The 17,162-nt window shown below is 35.6% G+C and overlaps 1 protein-coding gene across 9 annotated transcripts in view; it reads right to left on the minus strand.

Annotated features, from left to right (window-relative positions):
* CDK14 (cyclin dependent kinase 14) overlaps positions 1 to 17,162 on the minus strand; it is a 721,193-nt gene that overhangs the window by 415,768 nt on the left and 288,263 nt on the right. For all 9 annotated transcript variants that reach the window (XM_072784251.1, XM_072784250.1, XM_072784245.1 and 6 more), the window contains 2 exons: positions 16,831 to 17,076; positions 2,942 to 3,036 (listed from right to left, as the gene is read on the minus strand). In XM_072784251.1, the coding sequence (XP_072640352.1) occupies positions 2,942 to 3,036; positions 16,831 to 17,061 (326 nt within the window). In that variant the 5' untranslated portion in view covers positions 17,062 to 17,076. The remainder of the gene's footprint in view (positions 1 to 2,941; positions 3,037 to 16,830; positions 17,077 to 17,162) is intronic.

Below are 17,162 nucleotides of genomic sequence, written 5' to 3' on the forward strand. Positions count from 1 at the left end.
CTTCTCCCTCTGCCTGTGTCTCTGCGTGTGTGTGTGTGTGTGTGTGTGTGTGTGTGTGTGTGTCTGTCTCTCATGAATAAATAAATAGAATCTTTAAAAAAAAAAATCTTAAAAAAAAATAAATAAAAAGGGAACATTTGGATACAGACACACACAGGGAGAAGACCATGTAAATAGGAAGGCAGAGACTGATGTGCCGCATCTCTAAGCCAGAAGTGCTAAGGGTTGCCAGGACACCACAGAGGCTAGGAGAGAAAAGCAAGGAACAGATTCTCTCCCCTACAGACCCAATCCTCAGAAGGAACCAACTCTGCCAACACCTCGGTCTCAGACTTCTAGCTTCCAGAACTGTGAAAAGATAAAGTTCTGTTTAAACTGCCTGGTCCCTGGTACTTTGCTTTGGCAGCCCCTAGCAAAGTAGTGCAATGAGGTTCGTGCCAAAATCCTAACTTGACACGTGAATCAAGGTGTATTTGTAAAAAGCTCACAAACTAAAAATTAGTGAGATCTGTAAATTCCAGGCAACTTTACTACAAGATTATGATAGCTGCTCTTGGAGAAGATGCTAAAGATAATCTTTAAAGATGGAGGCAGGGACGCTGACATTTCTGGGAGACCAGTGAGGAGTCCTGGAATGGAGGTCACAACACTTAGCTGGCTATTTAAATTACAGCACTTCAAGGGAACATATCAAACAAACTCAGCTCTCAAGCCTTGCTAGATGTCACGTAACTGTTTTGCTCTGGCCTAACCTTGCCACCCTAAAGCAAGCAAACACAGGCAACCTGTCATCTCTTAAAGCAGGTGAGTGGTCAATGGCTTTCATCTCCAGCTGGAGGAAATTAAATACTACATGTGACCAGCAAGCTTGAAACTGCTTGAGAAATGCTGACAAGATACATTTAGGCCCACTGGAGTGAAGAGTATTAACTGTCCAGAACCGTCCTCCTCAAAGATTGCAGATACTTCAAAGGCAGACTTTCTTTTATTCAAGTATAATAAATAGAGGATTTTTCAACTATCTCCAAGATTTTGACATAAATCATATAGGTAAACATTTAATAGAGTTATTAACTCACATTTGGCGATCAGCTGAGCCCATCTTTTTGGGAAGGCACTTCAAAGTAATTGGTGTGTTTCCTTATAATGAAATAATATGTTTGCTTCTGTTTGATTCATGATTACAACAAGCCAGAGCATATGTGAGAACCATCTGGAATATTCAACAAGGACCAAGGCTTTCCAAGGAAGGCCTTATACTGTGGAAGCAGTATTGTGTAATGGTTAGGAAAAGAATGGCTGCAAACCAGAGAGACGTGATCCAAAAACAAGCTTTGTCACTAACCAACTGTGTGCACTTGGACCAGCGGCAAAAATGCTCCAAGTACTAGGATTCCTAGTCAAAAGGAGGTGATAATAATAGGTACTATCTTATAGAGACAATGGATATACCAAACATTATACAAAATAATTGCTTAATCCAGTGTACTGATCCTTATAACATTAAATGTGCAAGTAATTTTTGTATATTAGAGAGAACTATTTTTCTTTAGGAAAGAACATAAAGTTTCACATACAACCTCTACTGAAATTTGCTCAACAATATTCTATAATGCTCAGGCATTCTAGTTAAGTCATTAGCAGCCCTCTAGATTTGGTTTGGATTTTTTTATTCCCCATAATGTTTTTCATTCAAATTTTTTAAAAAGATTTTTTTTTTGGTAAATATTTAAACTCTCAAAATTATTACTACCATTTTTTTACTTATATTATTCCTACATCCTTACTTTCATATCTTCCTTTGTCAGAAATATTTTTTCATCTTCTTAAAAAACATAAGCGGGCAGCCCAGTTGGCTCAGTGGTTTAGCACCGCCTTCAGCCGGGATCGAGACCCGGAATCAAGCCCCAAGTCAGGCTCCCTGCATGGAGCCTACTTCTCCTTCTGCCTGTGTCTCTGCCTCCCTCTCTCTCCCTCTCTCTCTCTCTCTAGGAATAAATAAAATCTTAAAAAAAAAAAAAAAAAAACATAAGCAAAGGTGTAAGTTTATGTTCCAGAAAAGCCAAAGGTTACCTAAACAGTCAAAATTTCCAATTATGTGTTTAGAATTTTCCTCTACACGTTTTTATGTAATTAATTAGGTTAGAATTTCCTATCTTCCACAACGACTTAAAAGAGAGACAAAAACAAAGATGGTTCAGAAAATTATTTTTCAACTCTATTTGGTAGTGTTATTATGGTAAAACAAGGCTTGTTTTTCCTACAATTATTTGAGAAATAGCATTACATTTCTACATGCCACAGAATATAGTAACTCTGTGCTCTTAATCAATAAGAGAGAGAGAGAGGAGGCCTATCAGAAACATATGGGGTAAGCTTTTCAAGAATCCAAAACCTGTGCCTGACCCCAGGATAGCATGAGGGGAAAATGACAACAGGAGGGAAGGGTTGTCTCTCCATGTGACTATGTATGTAGTATGATGTCAAAGTATACAGGTAGGAAAAAAGAAAAAGTCTGCATTTTTTTTTTAATTTAGTGATTTCGTCAGATGGAGTAAAAGACACAAGAATGGCCAACATATTTGACTTTGTCAAATCAGGACTCTTATTCTTAAGCAAACATTAAACCTCCAGAGGAAATTAATCATATCATTCACCTGTAAACTAATTTTCATTTGTGGGTTATAGCCTCAGTATTGGGGGCAATGGTAGGACAGAAAAGATAAATTGGACAAGTCTGCAAAACTGTTTGCTAGCAGGGAAAACCAATTCTGCTGACTTACATTTCTTCAAACAACAATAACAAAAACTTAAAGAAGAAAATTTACTGTATATTAAAGGAGAATTATTTAAATAAATTAACATTATTAATTACTAATAATCAGTATTAAGAGAATAGGTATATTCTAAATGTGAAATATTAAAAACCAAATAAACTTACTTGCTTTTCCCTTTGTATACTGTAGCATAAGATCCTTCCCCTAGTTTTTCCAGTTTTTCGTAGGAGTCAGCTTTTCCAAATTTGGGACTTGTCGGCTAAAAATGGAGCAGAGGGTAAACAAAACAGATTGTATCAAACTAACAATAAATAGGCCAATTTTGCTAAAAATGTATAGATTCTGCTACTCTCCAAATAACTTTCTTCTGATACAAGAGTATTTCTTCTAAAAAAACAACATAATAACTATCCAGGATACAAAACTCAGAAAATGCAAATAAACACGATGTAGAAAGTTTAAATTTACCTATAATCTATCTATCAAGAAAGAACCACCATTAATATTTTCGTATCTCTTTTCCCATGCTATCCAGCTTTGTACATAAATGGGATTACACTATACATACTGATTTTAACCTACTTTTTTTTCCCTCCACTCAATATATTATGAATATTTTTCATATTATTATATAATCTAAATTAGGGGCTGGCTAATCTAAACTATCATCTGTTTATCCCACAAACTTAAAAAATGTTCTTTTTTCTTAATGGAAGGATGGTCAAAAGAAGAATAAAATTTCATAGCATGAGAAAATTATATAATTAAAATTTAGTGTCCATGAAGTTTATTAGAACACACTCATGCATGTTCATTTCCATATCGTCTTATGACTTGCAAGCTACAACAGAACTGCAACTGCAGCAGATGATACAGCCAATAAAACTGAAAATATTTACTATGACCCCTGTTGTAAATAATTACTGTATAATATTCAGTCAATAAAGGTACTCCTCCAATACCTCTTAGCAATAATGCAAACAAATAATCAAAGATGTATCACTCAGACATTACATTAACACAAAAGGAACCATCTTACATATTATAAACCAACCCTTAAGGTTTAGCTGCAGCAAAGTAACTCTTCTAAAGACATGGTACGTCCCAACAAGACGATAAAAGTGATAGAAGTGAGTAATCTCATCACTCTTGCTGTCCCTAGCTCCTGCCTCAACTTTCACCAGACAGAAAGAAATGGGAAGTACTGTCTCTGTGGAGCAAGTTACCTATTATTTCACTATAAAAGGGTAATATCAAAACGTATCAGAAAATGATAATTATATAAGGAATTAAAAGCATCTCAAGGGATTATCCAATCTCAGTTATAAATACATAAATAATTTATAAAAAGTTGCTAGTGATTATGTTACTGCATAATTAATCAATATCAGAAGCTCAGGAAAAGAACTTCTTGCAGGAAGTTTATAAAACACTATTTTTGAGCATGTGTTCTTAATCACTTATGAAAAACATAACATACTGGCAATGGTTCTGATTCCCACCATTTATAAAGATCCAACGTGGCAAGTTGAACACATGCTTCTTATCTCCCTCTCATCCAAAATGCCATATAATGACTGGGAAGATATTTTTCAAAAACAATAAATCAGAAACAGGAATGGGAAACAAAAAAGCATGCCAATATTTAATCAGAAATTTTTAGAAATTCTGAAAGACAGACAGTAATAGGGATCAAAACTTCAGAGAAAAGATTGGGGCAACAGAAAGCCCCAACCTGTAGAAGACTATTACAGATTAAAAAAAAAAAAGCAGGAGTCTCCAGGTAAATGTGAAACTAATCAACACTGCTGAGCACATAGCATCCCCCTAAACAAACTGCAGGGACATCTGCACTGGAAACACAGCTGACAGCATAGGTATTCAGGCCAGAAGGGCAGAGCAAGGACTGAATTAGCCACTGCCCAGAAAAAGGATGGCAATTCTCCTATTCCCAAACTGTAATCCCTGTGTCTCTCATACAATCACTAGAGATGATTTACAGAAAACAGAATAAGCTGACAGCAATTCTCAAAATACAAAAATAAGTATATAATCAAAAATCACAAATTATTTCAGGAGGGTCAATACCTGGGGGAAAAAAGGTATAAAATTTAATGGGCAGATAAATCAAAATCCTGGTAAGAGAGTTGGCATCACAAAGAATAACTTTGAATAAAAATAACCAGTATCCTCAAAGAGATTTCAGAAGATACTGCATCTCTTAAGAAGAAATAATTAGAGATTTAGGGATTAAGTATCTAATCAATGAAGTAAAATATTCAATGGGCAGTGAATAGAAGAACAGACATATATGAAAAGTGATAAGCTCAATGTCTGAAGACAGTTCTAGAAAACTTTAGGGAGAGGTTGCATCTAAATGGAAAAAATATCCAATCAGCATAATAGTTCCTTCCACAGACAACAATGACTGCAAAAAGACAATCAAGCAACATTTTCAAAATAAATAGTGAAAATGATTCCGTATCACTAACACTATACTCAAAATAGTCTGTCAGTGGGATGAAAAAGTTGCAATCTTGCTACTTAGAGAAAATAAATCTAGATATAAAACTCTGAATTATCTCAATATAAGGTGTAGTTGAAGTGATGGGAAAGCACAGAGAAGCAAGGGGCACTAGAGGAAAAGAAACAACGGCAGGCTGAGACTTCTTGAATTGATCAGGACAGACTGCAGAGGCTAAGCAATTCCAAAGGCGTATGTTTTAGTATGTCTCTTAACTCTTCAAAGGTCATCACAAAATAATATGAATTAGATATACCCCAAACAAATTAGGGAGAAAGGAATAGAAGAACACAGTGTAATAAAGAGGGGGATGAAAGTAAAAAAGTGAAAGCTTGGGGATGGTGCACACAAAGAAAACATGTTAAGTCTAGGTTCATAAAATAAGAACTTAAGTTTCAACATATTGATCACATAAAACATATAAATCAATCATACTGATTAAAATAATCATAAATGAACAAACTTTCTCTACTAATAGAAACTTCTCAAATTGGAAAAAAAAGACAGTCTAGCAATATGCTATTCAGAAGAGACAAAATTAAAATGAATAAATCTGAAAATAAAGGAGTAAAGGGAAAATATAGAAAAAAGGAATTTACAAAATAATGCATTATACCCATATTGATGGCAAACAAGATGGAATTCAGAAAATAGATTAAATTAGTATATCCCATAAAAATGAACAATGATATCCACAGAGCAGTTTAATAATCATGAACTAGTATGAGTCAATTAACATAGTTATGAAATGTATGAGACAACTGCTGGTAGCAACTTTAAAGAGAAATATAATTCAAATATAATATATAATATAATTCAAATACAATTATAAATTATATAAATATAATTATATAAATATAAATATATAAATTATAATTTAATATATTATAAATAAGTTATATATTAATATATTAATGTGTATATTAGGTTTGTTTGTTTGTTTGTTTATTCAGAGAGAGAGACACAGGCAGAGGGAGAAGCAGGCTCCATGCAGGGAGCCCGATGCGGGACTCGATCCCTGGTCTACAGGATCACACGGCGCTAAACCGCTGCGCCACCGGGGCTGCCCTTTTTTTTTTTTTTTTTAGATTTTTTTTTGTTGTTTATATATTAGGTTTCAAGCACACATTTAACACTCACAAAAAATGATGACAGATTAGGCCATGAGGAAAATTTCAATATTCAAAACTGTAGAAATACCTTAAGTTACTTTTTCTGAACACAATAAAATCAGCAATTAAGAACAAAAGGAAAACTTAAATGGTTTAGCCATGTGAGTGAAAATGAAAATTGAAAATTCATAAATAAATATGTGGTACAGAGGACATGACATTTTAAGACCCAGGGGAGACAGCCAAATCAATACATACAAGAAAATGTAAATACATATGCACATACAAGAAAAGAAGAAAGGTTGAAAGTAATATGAATTAGATATACTAGGAAGGGATTAATAAAGACAATGGACCATGTATTCTTTTCTTCAAGAAACTTGTAAGGGACAAACCATGTGTTGAGTTGAATCAAGTAAAACTTAATGGAAAATCACATTCAAAATCGCCTGACTAGTCCTGTGTGGGTTATGTTCTCATGCATTTTTCATCACCGGGAAACAGCTTGCGAATGTCACACTTTACCATCACCCTCCTGAGCCCAAGTTCTAAATAGAAATTTTAAAACCTATATTAAACTTCAGTATAAAATGATCTTCAATGGGGAAAATATTGTGTTCACAGTTCCACTCTAAATTATTTAAAATTAGAATGAGAAGTCTGTGTTTGCTTTTGTGCTCCTTTAAGAATAAATCTAATCTAAGTTCAAGAAAAAAGCAGCAGCAGAAAATACCTCTTTACTCCTATTAGGAGATAAACTGCTAATGTGTATTTATAGCAAGCACAAAACACAGTCACACAAAACTGGTAAAAGAATAGGAAGCCAATATTTTCTCTCCTTGAAAATGCACAAATAATTTTCTAAAATATTTCACTCTCCATAAACTGCCTTATATATTAGAGTTGTAATCATTTTAAGATATAGACCACACTAAATGTACTACTTGAAGAAACGGAATTGAGGAAATCAGAAGAACAAGGAGAATATGTTTAAAAAAAACACACACACCATTTATCTACAAGAAAAATCAAGTAAAAGAAGATGGTAATGGCAAAAGTAGTCTATTTATCTAATTAAATGGATTTGGATATATTAACTGCCATAATTCATACATATCCTATTAATACTGCGATGGCAGAAAATTAATATTTTGTCACATTTGATGGTAGGACAATCAATGTTATTTTCCCTGTGAAACTGATATGTATATACTTCATGGAAATACACTGTAATCTACAGATCAGTCATGCTAGCTTCATAGCTCCATACACCCATAATGTCTCTCTAAAAAATTTTATCTGCAAAAGAATGGGCCTATGGAATAGGGTATGTCTATGATATAGTCTGAGCTTTAAAAATTAGATCTTGTAAAGTCAGTCCTCTATTTTAAGTAACCAGAAATGCTCTAATCTGTAATTACTATGCATATAAATAAGGAATCCAACTGCTAAGTCATTAAAGAGGCCAATAATAAAATCCTTCCCATCAAAAGAGTGAAATTAAGAATAATTCAGAAAGAGAGGTCCTATTTTGTTTGATAAATTAAAGCTCAGGCCTTTGGTTTGCCTAGTTTTTTCTCACAAATTTATTAAATCATCACATTTAAATAGATGCTAGATCAAACCAATATGCAGTCAACCCTAAATATTATCTTTGGCTCTTTACTGTCAGGTGCATGGGTGGATTGGAAACAGCTTTATGGGGCAGCTATTCTCTGCTTATCACTTCCCTACTTAAAGTGCAGGCCTGAGATGGCACTTTAGAGAATTGGAAATTCAGAGGGCTAATCAGCAATTACTAACCAACACTAACTGCACAGAGATGTGGAATTTAATGAGATAATGTAAATACATTTTTTAAAAAATAGAATAAAGGTACAGAGAACCATCAATTGTCTGGACCAGTGGAGGGGAACATCGGCATAGATAATGAAAAAATGAAGATAATATTCCAGCTGAGTGGTGCATCCCACCCTGCCACAAAGGAGATGCTCATGGCCCTTGCTAGTTCTAGTTCACTGTGTAATTAATAATGACAGCTAGTTAATATCAAGTGTTGCTATGTGCCTGGCTTTGAGCTAATCACTTCAAACATGCACCTAAATTTAATCCCTAGAATACCGCTCTGGGGTCAGTTCTATTAGTATCCTCATTTGAATATGAAGATTTTAAAGACTGGGGAAGCAAATAACTCTAAAACATCTAACATCCGGGATGCCTGGGTGGCTCAGTGGTTGAGTGTCTGCCTTTGGACCAGGGCGTGATCCTGGAGTCCCAGGATCAAATCCCACATCGGGCTCCCTGCATGGAGCCTGCTCCTCCCTCTGCCTATGTCTCTGCCTCTCTCTCTATCTGTCTTTCATGAATAAATAATTTAAAAAAAATCTAACATCCTGTACCTAAAAGCAGAGCTAGAAATCAAACTACATTAATTAGAATCAAGAACCTATTTTCTTTACCACTACTGCCTTGGTGGAATCTTCCCTTGGAGACCTAATCCTCATGGAAGAGGCATTAAATTATGCTTAAATTTGTCATCCACTGAAACCTCATTCCTAAAACCAGGGATGTGTTTTTGAACTGCATTTTTATAAACTGCATGAGTATATTTCTATGTTCGTTCTAATAATACCATGACATGGCTATGGGAATGTCTGCAGTTTCATATCGAAATCACTAAAAATTGATTTTGACCTTCATATATAACTCCTTGTTTAACATTATTGATGATGCCCTGAACGGAGGAAAACCACAGTATGCACTATTGTATTATACTATAATTTTGAGAGTGGATGTAAGCATAAGGTGGGAAAGATTCAGTCGCAACTATGTGGCCTCATTAAACAAGAAGTTTTCAAGTGAAATCTGCCTTTGCTAATTTTTCTTCTGCCTTTGATCTCAGGAAGAAGCTCTATCATCCTGTATTTCTAGCCCTATTATAGATAGTCACACTAACGTAATCCACAGCTGATAGATAACTTGGTTACAAAATAGATGTAGATCCTACACAGAGAGATAGATCCAAGCACCACAAGCAGTAACAACCTGACAAGGGGCCTCGGGCCTCGGTTCTATCTAGGAATGTTCTAGTCCACACAAGAAGGAGAAATGCCAAGACTCCCCCTTCCCTGCCCCTAGCCCCGCCCAAGGATAAATACTTAAGAACTATAGTGGAACTCTCAAATTTGCAACTTTCTCCCCTCTTCAGATTGGATCTGCCTATCATGAATATAGATTTATCTGGAGATGGGAGAAGGTAAATTTGGAAGACTTTGTGGTGGAATTTATAGAGGACGACCTTAATCTAAATACAAATTTCAGGAAACATGTTCTCTTTAAGTTTAGCTTATGACACCACAGCTCAATGAAATCCCTTCTAAATTGGGCCAACAAGACAGGCAGCTTCCCATAGTACTTCCAATAGTTTTATCTATTGAGGAACACAGCTGGGATGGAGAAGGTAGTGGAAAAGGGGAAAGAACGCTTGTCCCATCAATGACAGTATTAACACTACTCAGGGACTAGGCCCAGGAAGAGCAGGCACTAAAGAAATGTTTGAAAAGGGGCACCTGGGTAGCTCAGTCAGTTATGCATCTGCCTTTGGCTCAGGTCATGACTCAGGGTCCTAGGATCAAGCCCTACATGGGGCTCCCTGCTCAGGGGGGTGCCTGCTTCTCCCTCTCCCCCTTCCTCTCCACTTGTGCCTCTCTCTCTCAAATAAATACAATCTTTTAAAAAAAAGTTTGAAACACAGAAAATCTGTCGAATACTTATTGAAATATACCAATTGAAACAAAATCACATTCTTTAGATTTTGCCTGAATTTTCAAGTGCCATTATCTAGACAAATTCAGGAAGTATAGGTGAACTTGGTGGTCTCTGAGGTCAAGGCACTCTTGGCTTCTTGATTTCAATCATGATTCCTAACAGAGACAATGACCAGTATGTAGTATGTGAGCAGTACAGAGATATAAGCCCAGTTGGGAAGATGTGGTATCATACAATATATCCACCACAGTATTTCCAAGAAACAAGAACAGCTATCCTGTTTTTCTCCCTAAAACAGGGACTCTGTACAGCACCACACTTCTGCTCACTTTCTCCCTCCTTCTCAACTGTGCTCTGGGAGCCTATTCAAGACAACTTAATACTTGAAAGGAATAACAAGAAAAACAAGAAAATAAAGATATGGTATTAATCTGGCCCTGGTAAAAGGACTATTCTGATGCCTATCAGCCTTTAAAAATCTTTACAACAAAATCTGTCCTAAAATTCCCATGCCCGTGGGTATGAAATGATCCAACCCATACCCTATGAGATGGGCAACAGAGTGGTATTACACAAGAAGTGTTACTGCTTCCATTTTCTGCCCAGTGAAGAACCCAAAGGAATATAGTCTTTCCACAAAAGAGAGTATCATAAAAATACCCTCTCCCATCACAACAGGGGAGAGAACAAAAAGGCAGCAGGTAGAAAGAACTCAGAATTAAAGAGTATTATAGCATCATGCTAAAAGAGAAAAGAAACCATTTCCAGCTTGAGTAGAAAAGAGCGCAAAGATATTTTTTCTAAGGCAAAAACTCCTATAAAGACAAGAAAGCAAAGCAGTTTCCACACAAAGTAATATAAGTGGTCTGATATCTAAGAATGACTTCCTGGGGCATAACAGGAAATAGTAAGCCCAGTAAGAAATTCAGGAAAGAGAATCTAAAGGAAGTTAACAATAGGAGAGAAACTGTGGAAATTTCTAGTTAAATATGGTGGTTTTAACACATGTAATACATTCCTTCCCCAATCTGTATTAAATTGACAGTAAAGTTATAATTCACAAGGGCAAATAGAACAAGTAAAAAGAATATTACAGACAAGGTCCAAACAAAAATTTGGAGATGGAAGACAAATGGATGGGAGGCCACGGACAAGGAAGAGGACCAAAGGCGTAAACCAAGAAGAATGAACTCAGTTCATACTTCAGAATCCCAGAAACACTCAAGAATGGAAGTTGGGCTTCAATGAGGGCCAAAACACAAAGTGCTTAGTCAGAGTGTGTTTAAGGAATGGGCCTCTTCCCTGGAAACCTGACTATCTCAGTCAGGTATCTGTTGTACCACGATCCTGGCAGAGGTTTATTCTCCGGAGAGGTTGAACCAGACAGGCCAGCACTGGGACACCAAGAACAGGGGAAGTCAGGATAAAGAGTCATACTGAATGAAAAAGCACAAGAAAACCTGTGTAGAACTCGGAGACCCTGGGCCCCTTCTTGATCATCTCAGAAAAATAGCAGTTAGGCTTTCATATCTGAGAAAATCAATTGGTAAATTTGTTCTGGGGTGACAACTCAGCCAAGGAAAAAGATGAATCGATACTGACATCTGATAGTCCTCCTCTGAAATGACTAGGTCTTCAGTGACATTCCCCAGGCTGATGCTTCCAGTTGACAAGCACTGTTGGCACAAAGAACTTTCCATCAGCTTTTTTTTGCACACTGTTCAGAATATGAACTCAGTCAACAGTTCTTTCCAAAGGCATGATGTAGACTCAGCAAAATTAAAAATCTCAACAGGCAAGGCAGAGACCCAAAAAATAAACAGAAACAAAGAACTCAAAGGAGACTCCAGATAATCTAGGAAGTATAGTAAAAAGGAAAGAAAGAGAAAAGAAAAAGAAAGAAAGAAAGAAAGAAAGAAAGAAAGAAAGAAAGAAAGAAAGAAAGAAAGAAAGAAAGAAGAAAAGAAAAAGAAAAGAAAGAAAAGAAAAGAAAAAAGAAAAGAGAAAGAAAGAAAGAAAGAAAGAAAGAAAGAAAGAAAGAAAGAAAGAAAGAAAGAAAGAAGAAAGAAAAAGAAAGAAAAAAAGAAAAAGAAAAGAAAACTTCTTTAAAATTCCCCCAAGTTCAGGATGCCTGGTGGCTCAGCGGTTGAGCGTCTGCCTTTGGATCAGGACACGATCCCAGGATCCTGGATAGAGTCCCACGTTGGGCTTCTTGCAGGGAGCCTGCTTCTCCCTCTGCCTGTGTCTCTGTATCTCTCCCTCTGTGTCTCTCATAAATAAATAAATAAAATCTTTTTAAAAAAGTTCCTCTGAGCTACATTTAGTATATTCAAAAACATAGGAGGTAATATATTATTCTTTGAAAAAGAGCAGGTTGATTTTTAAAAGAACATTTGAAGAATGAGAGCTTTTGGAAATAAACGTTAGCATCAATTACAAACCTAATTGAAGTATTAAAAAAATTTTATATATCCATAAAGCAGAGAAAACCAAAGTAAACTAAACCAAAGTAAATTAACAAATAAATAAATAACAATATAGGGATCTAGAAAAGAACAAAGCAGTGGCTTCAAAAGGCTATGAAACATTCTATTTTATAAACCAGAATCCTACACCCAGTCAGATTATTAATCTAAATTACGAAGTATGAATAAAGGCATAGTCATATGTGCAATTACATAAACCAAGAACAAGAAAGACCTATAACCCAGAGCCTAAGTATTCAACATAAAAATGATGGAAAAGAAACTTCTCAGGAAGATAGAGAAGGGAATTCTCAGGATAGCAGGCTTGGAGATCAAGCAGTCTAGACTGGATTAGAAGGGTTGATAGCTTCAAGGACGATCTCAGGGGGAGGAAAAACTGATAGGTTAGCCAATTCTGATTTGTTTCAGAAGTTTTATAGTTTTACCAAATAATCTGGAACCTCAATTTGTAATTGAAATTATAATAATTCATTATATCAATTATGAACAAATGAAGAAGAAGCAATTATGACTAAGAAAATCTAAAAGTTATGCAAAGAAGGATAGAGTTGTTGAATCACTATGTTGTACACCTAAAACTCCTGTAACATTGTGTATCAACTATACTTTAAGAAAAAAATAAATTTCAAAAAGTTTTTCAAGGAAGGAAGTTTAATCATAGTATGCCATGTGGTCCTGCTACGAATAGTATTTAGAGCATCACAAGATTACAAACACCATATATTAAAAGCCAAGCGGTAGGGGAAATACAGTTGGGGATAGGAACACAATAGAGAAAATCATCCTCTCTTGATGTGTTCCTTTGTACTCTATAAATCAGTTGTTATATCTAGAGGCTTGCTCAGATTCAAGTTTAATTTTATTGCTGCTTTGTGTAAACTTCCATTAGGACATCATAATGTCTAGCTATCTCTCTTTTAGTGATGTGAGTAGGTACTCACAACCATTACCTACATGTATTACTTCATCAGGGATTACCAAATTGTGAATACTAAATACATTATTCTTTCTTGATGTATTAGTGGGATTATTCTATAAGAGAAATTCACTGCCCCCCCCCCATCAAAACTAGGTTACCATGAGGTAAATTTCATATAGGAATCACAGAAAATAAATGCTTAGTCATTTGCTTTATTTACCAGTTTTCAATAGTAATTCTTGTTTTTATAAAGGTTTCTCTTGGGTTTTGCCTGTTAATTTACAACCTACTATTTGGCTAACTTCACTCATTGTTTAGAGTATTTCCATTCTTTTGGATTTTCCAGATATATCATCAAAAATCTGCAAATAAAGATAATTTCACCACCTTCTAACTTGCTTTCATTATCTATAAAGATGTTATTTTGCTCCTTTTTTTTGTTTGTCCCTTATGGTTTTGTATAGAATTCAATCAATAACTTTTCTATTGGTTTTTTTAAGTAAAATGAATTATTTAGCAGTTTAATACAGGGGTGTGGCCAAGATAGCTTTTCTAGCTTCCTAAAATAAAATTATTTCTTTTTTTTTTTAGATTTTTTTTTTTTTTTAAGATTGTATATATTTATTTGACAGAATGACAGAAGCAGGCAGATCAACAGGCCAAGGGAGAGGGAGAAAGCAGACTCCCCTCTGAGCAGGGAGCCTGATGTAGGGCTCCATCCCAGGACCCCAGGATCATGACCTGAGCAGAAAGCAGATGCTTAACCAACTGAGCCACCCAGGTGCCCCTAAAGTTCTTTCATCTGTTTCTCAAAGTTAAAAAGTAAAGACAATCTAGCACATGCTGAGATCTTCCTCATCTGTTTTCACTTCAACACTTCTTTCTGGACCATCCATTTCCTTTGCCCTTGTTGAATACAAACTACACAGAAGTCTACTTCAGCACTTTCTATTCAGTGCAGGGCTTTGTCCTAAAAAGTTACTTTAATTTGACATTCTAGAGAAGTTACAGAAAGGCCAACAGACTGCTCCAATATCAGTAAATCACTATGGTTGCCTCGCACTCATCTACTCACAGAAGCCTGCAAAGTCCCTCCTAGTTGCTGCCACTGCTTTAATAATGTCCCAACAAGTTGCCCGTATGTACCTAATGGCAATGGGAGGGTGGTTGGAAGGAGACTTTCTGAGCATAGTCTCAAAGAGTAGACCTTTCACCTTCCCTGAGCTTGCACCCTCACACTTTCTAATACCAAGCAGTTCTGCATACTGTTCATGGTTTGTCCGTCCCCTCACTCTTATTTTGAGGTTCACGGAGATACTTGTCAACTGTATTTGTTGTCAATATTATCCACTGGTTTTGGTTTTACTATACTAGTTGTTCTAATTACAAAAAGAGTTTCAAAACCTATACCACTGCCATCCTCCCAGACTGGTCTATTTGATCTCCAAGCTATGTTCAAACATCACTTTAATAAAAATAAAATTTAAAGAGCTAGAGAAATATAAAAAGCATCAGGCAACACCCAGCATTCTTTGATAAGAATTGAAATTAATTCCTTATTAAATACTAAAAATACAGAAACTCCATTGTCACTTATGGTATGATGTATACACTGACTTTTAAAACTACCTGACCCCCAATAGCTACAAGCACACCCAGCACCTACATCTTGGTTTCTAACTACCACTTTCCAATAAAAGGAACTGAGATTCTTTAGAGAAAGGGCTGGTTTTAGGTCAAGGGTTGGGAAAAATACAGTATTAAGCCAAAAGTGTCTCTTAGGGCCAGAACATAAGGAAGTGTTCAAAAAAACAGAGGGATGAAGACATCTCAAAAGGACACAGGAGCTAACCTAAAAGAGTTCTCAGTGGTTAAAGTAGGAAGAATCTGATCAACAAAAGAAGTTATGTACCAGCAGATTATAACTAGTATTGCAGATAAAATGCAGGACAGGACAACTAGTTAAATTTATATTTCAGATAAATGGCAAATAATTTTTAGTATAAGTATGCCTCATTGCAATATCTGAAAATGCCAATTTCTATATATCATTTATAGGTTGATATATAATTATATAGTAAAATATATATAATTCTCTTTCCATAACATAGGCTTAATCATTCTCAACAACTTGTTTCATTTCTTCTAAATGCTACTAAATCTAAAGGTTCTCCCAGGAGTCCAGTGATATATCTGTTACCTAGATGGACACTACTTTGCATGCATAGACAAGATTATGGGGTCAGTTTGGGGGGGAAAAAGAAAAAACAGATCATCGACGCTTCTCACAAATGCTGCATTGATAATATTTATTTTAGCTTCATTAAGACAAAATGTGACAAGACATGTGCAGTGTCATATAGTTTAATTGAATTGAAGTGTCAATATTCTTCTTGCAGTTGACATTTCTGGCTCTGCTTTGCCCTCATCAAACTTAATATTTAATATCTGTAAAATGGCATGTTTCTTAGCAAAATGATAGAATCAAAATTCTCTTAGCATTCTCCTCTTACCTTTTAAAACTTTTAGAATATCTACTCAAAAAGTTCTTAAGTGTACGTTAAATCTGAAAATTAACTTTAAAAGATCATAAGGGTTTTTACAAGGATAAATGCAGGCTGGTTTTGGATATGTAAGTTTCAGTAAAAATTTTACAGTCAAAAAGCAGCATTCACCTCAGAACTTTATATCTCCTTAGGTCAAAAGGCACTCACCTTAATCTATCATTAGTAAGAAAATTTCATTATGATGAACAGGATTTCTCTTTAAGAAGACCAATTTCAACATCTAGCTCTTAAATTCTAAAACATTTACACTGAAAACAAACTGGAATAAGACAAGTGAACAATTTGAACATTTACTCTGAAATGACAATCTTTGTGAATTTGCCAAACTCAAAACTACCTTTATTGCCCACAAAAACAGTAAAGTTCAACATCCTTTCTAGGGGTTTGAAATACCAAAGGATCTTTAATTATAAAATCTCTAAACAACTAGGGGGGAAAAAAGATTTTTCCAAAAATAAATTGAATCACTTCTCATTTGTTTGCTGGGTACTTATGAATAAAGAGTCTGTATATAGATTGTGCTCTCTCTTTCCTCCAAAACACTAAACCACCCTGAGAGAGAGTGCATAATAATGACCTGATAAAGTCACTTGCCCTCTTCCAGCACAGCAGGCCAGGACTGTAAAAGAGATACTTCCTCTGCTCCCCCACTGATAAAGAGGACTGACTGCACTTACCGAGCTGGGGCTGGAGTGCCGCCTGACTTTCGGAGACTCTTTGCCAGTGGAGGAGGACTTAAAGTTAATGCAAGCATTGTTCTCAGAATGCACCCTCTTTACTTGATTAGCTGGTTTCTCAAATGGGTCAAAAGTGCTCTGTGTCCTCTGAACCCTGACTTTTTTATCCTCAGGAATTGTGTCCAGGGGTTTGATCACTGAGTCCATTCCCTGGCAGTTCCGTGTAGACATCTTTGTGACACATATCTAGAGAAAAAAGAAAGAGCGAAAGAAATTCAGAACTTTCCACTGAAACTTTAGTATCATTAAACACATGACTTATTATTCTAGAA

The sequence above is a fragment of the Canis lupus genome, chromosome 18, assembly GCF_048164855.1.
Source record: "Canis lupus baileyi chromosome 18, mCanLup2.hap1, whole genome shotgun sequence".
In the NCBI taxonomy this organism is placed as follows: domain Eukaryota; kingdom Metazoa; phylum Chordata; class Mammalia; order Carnivora; family Canidae; genus Canis; species Canis lupus.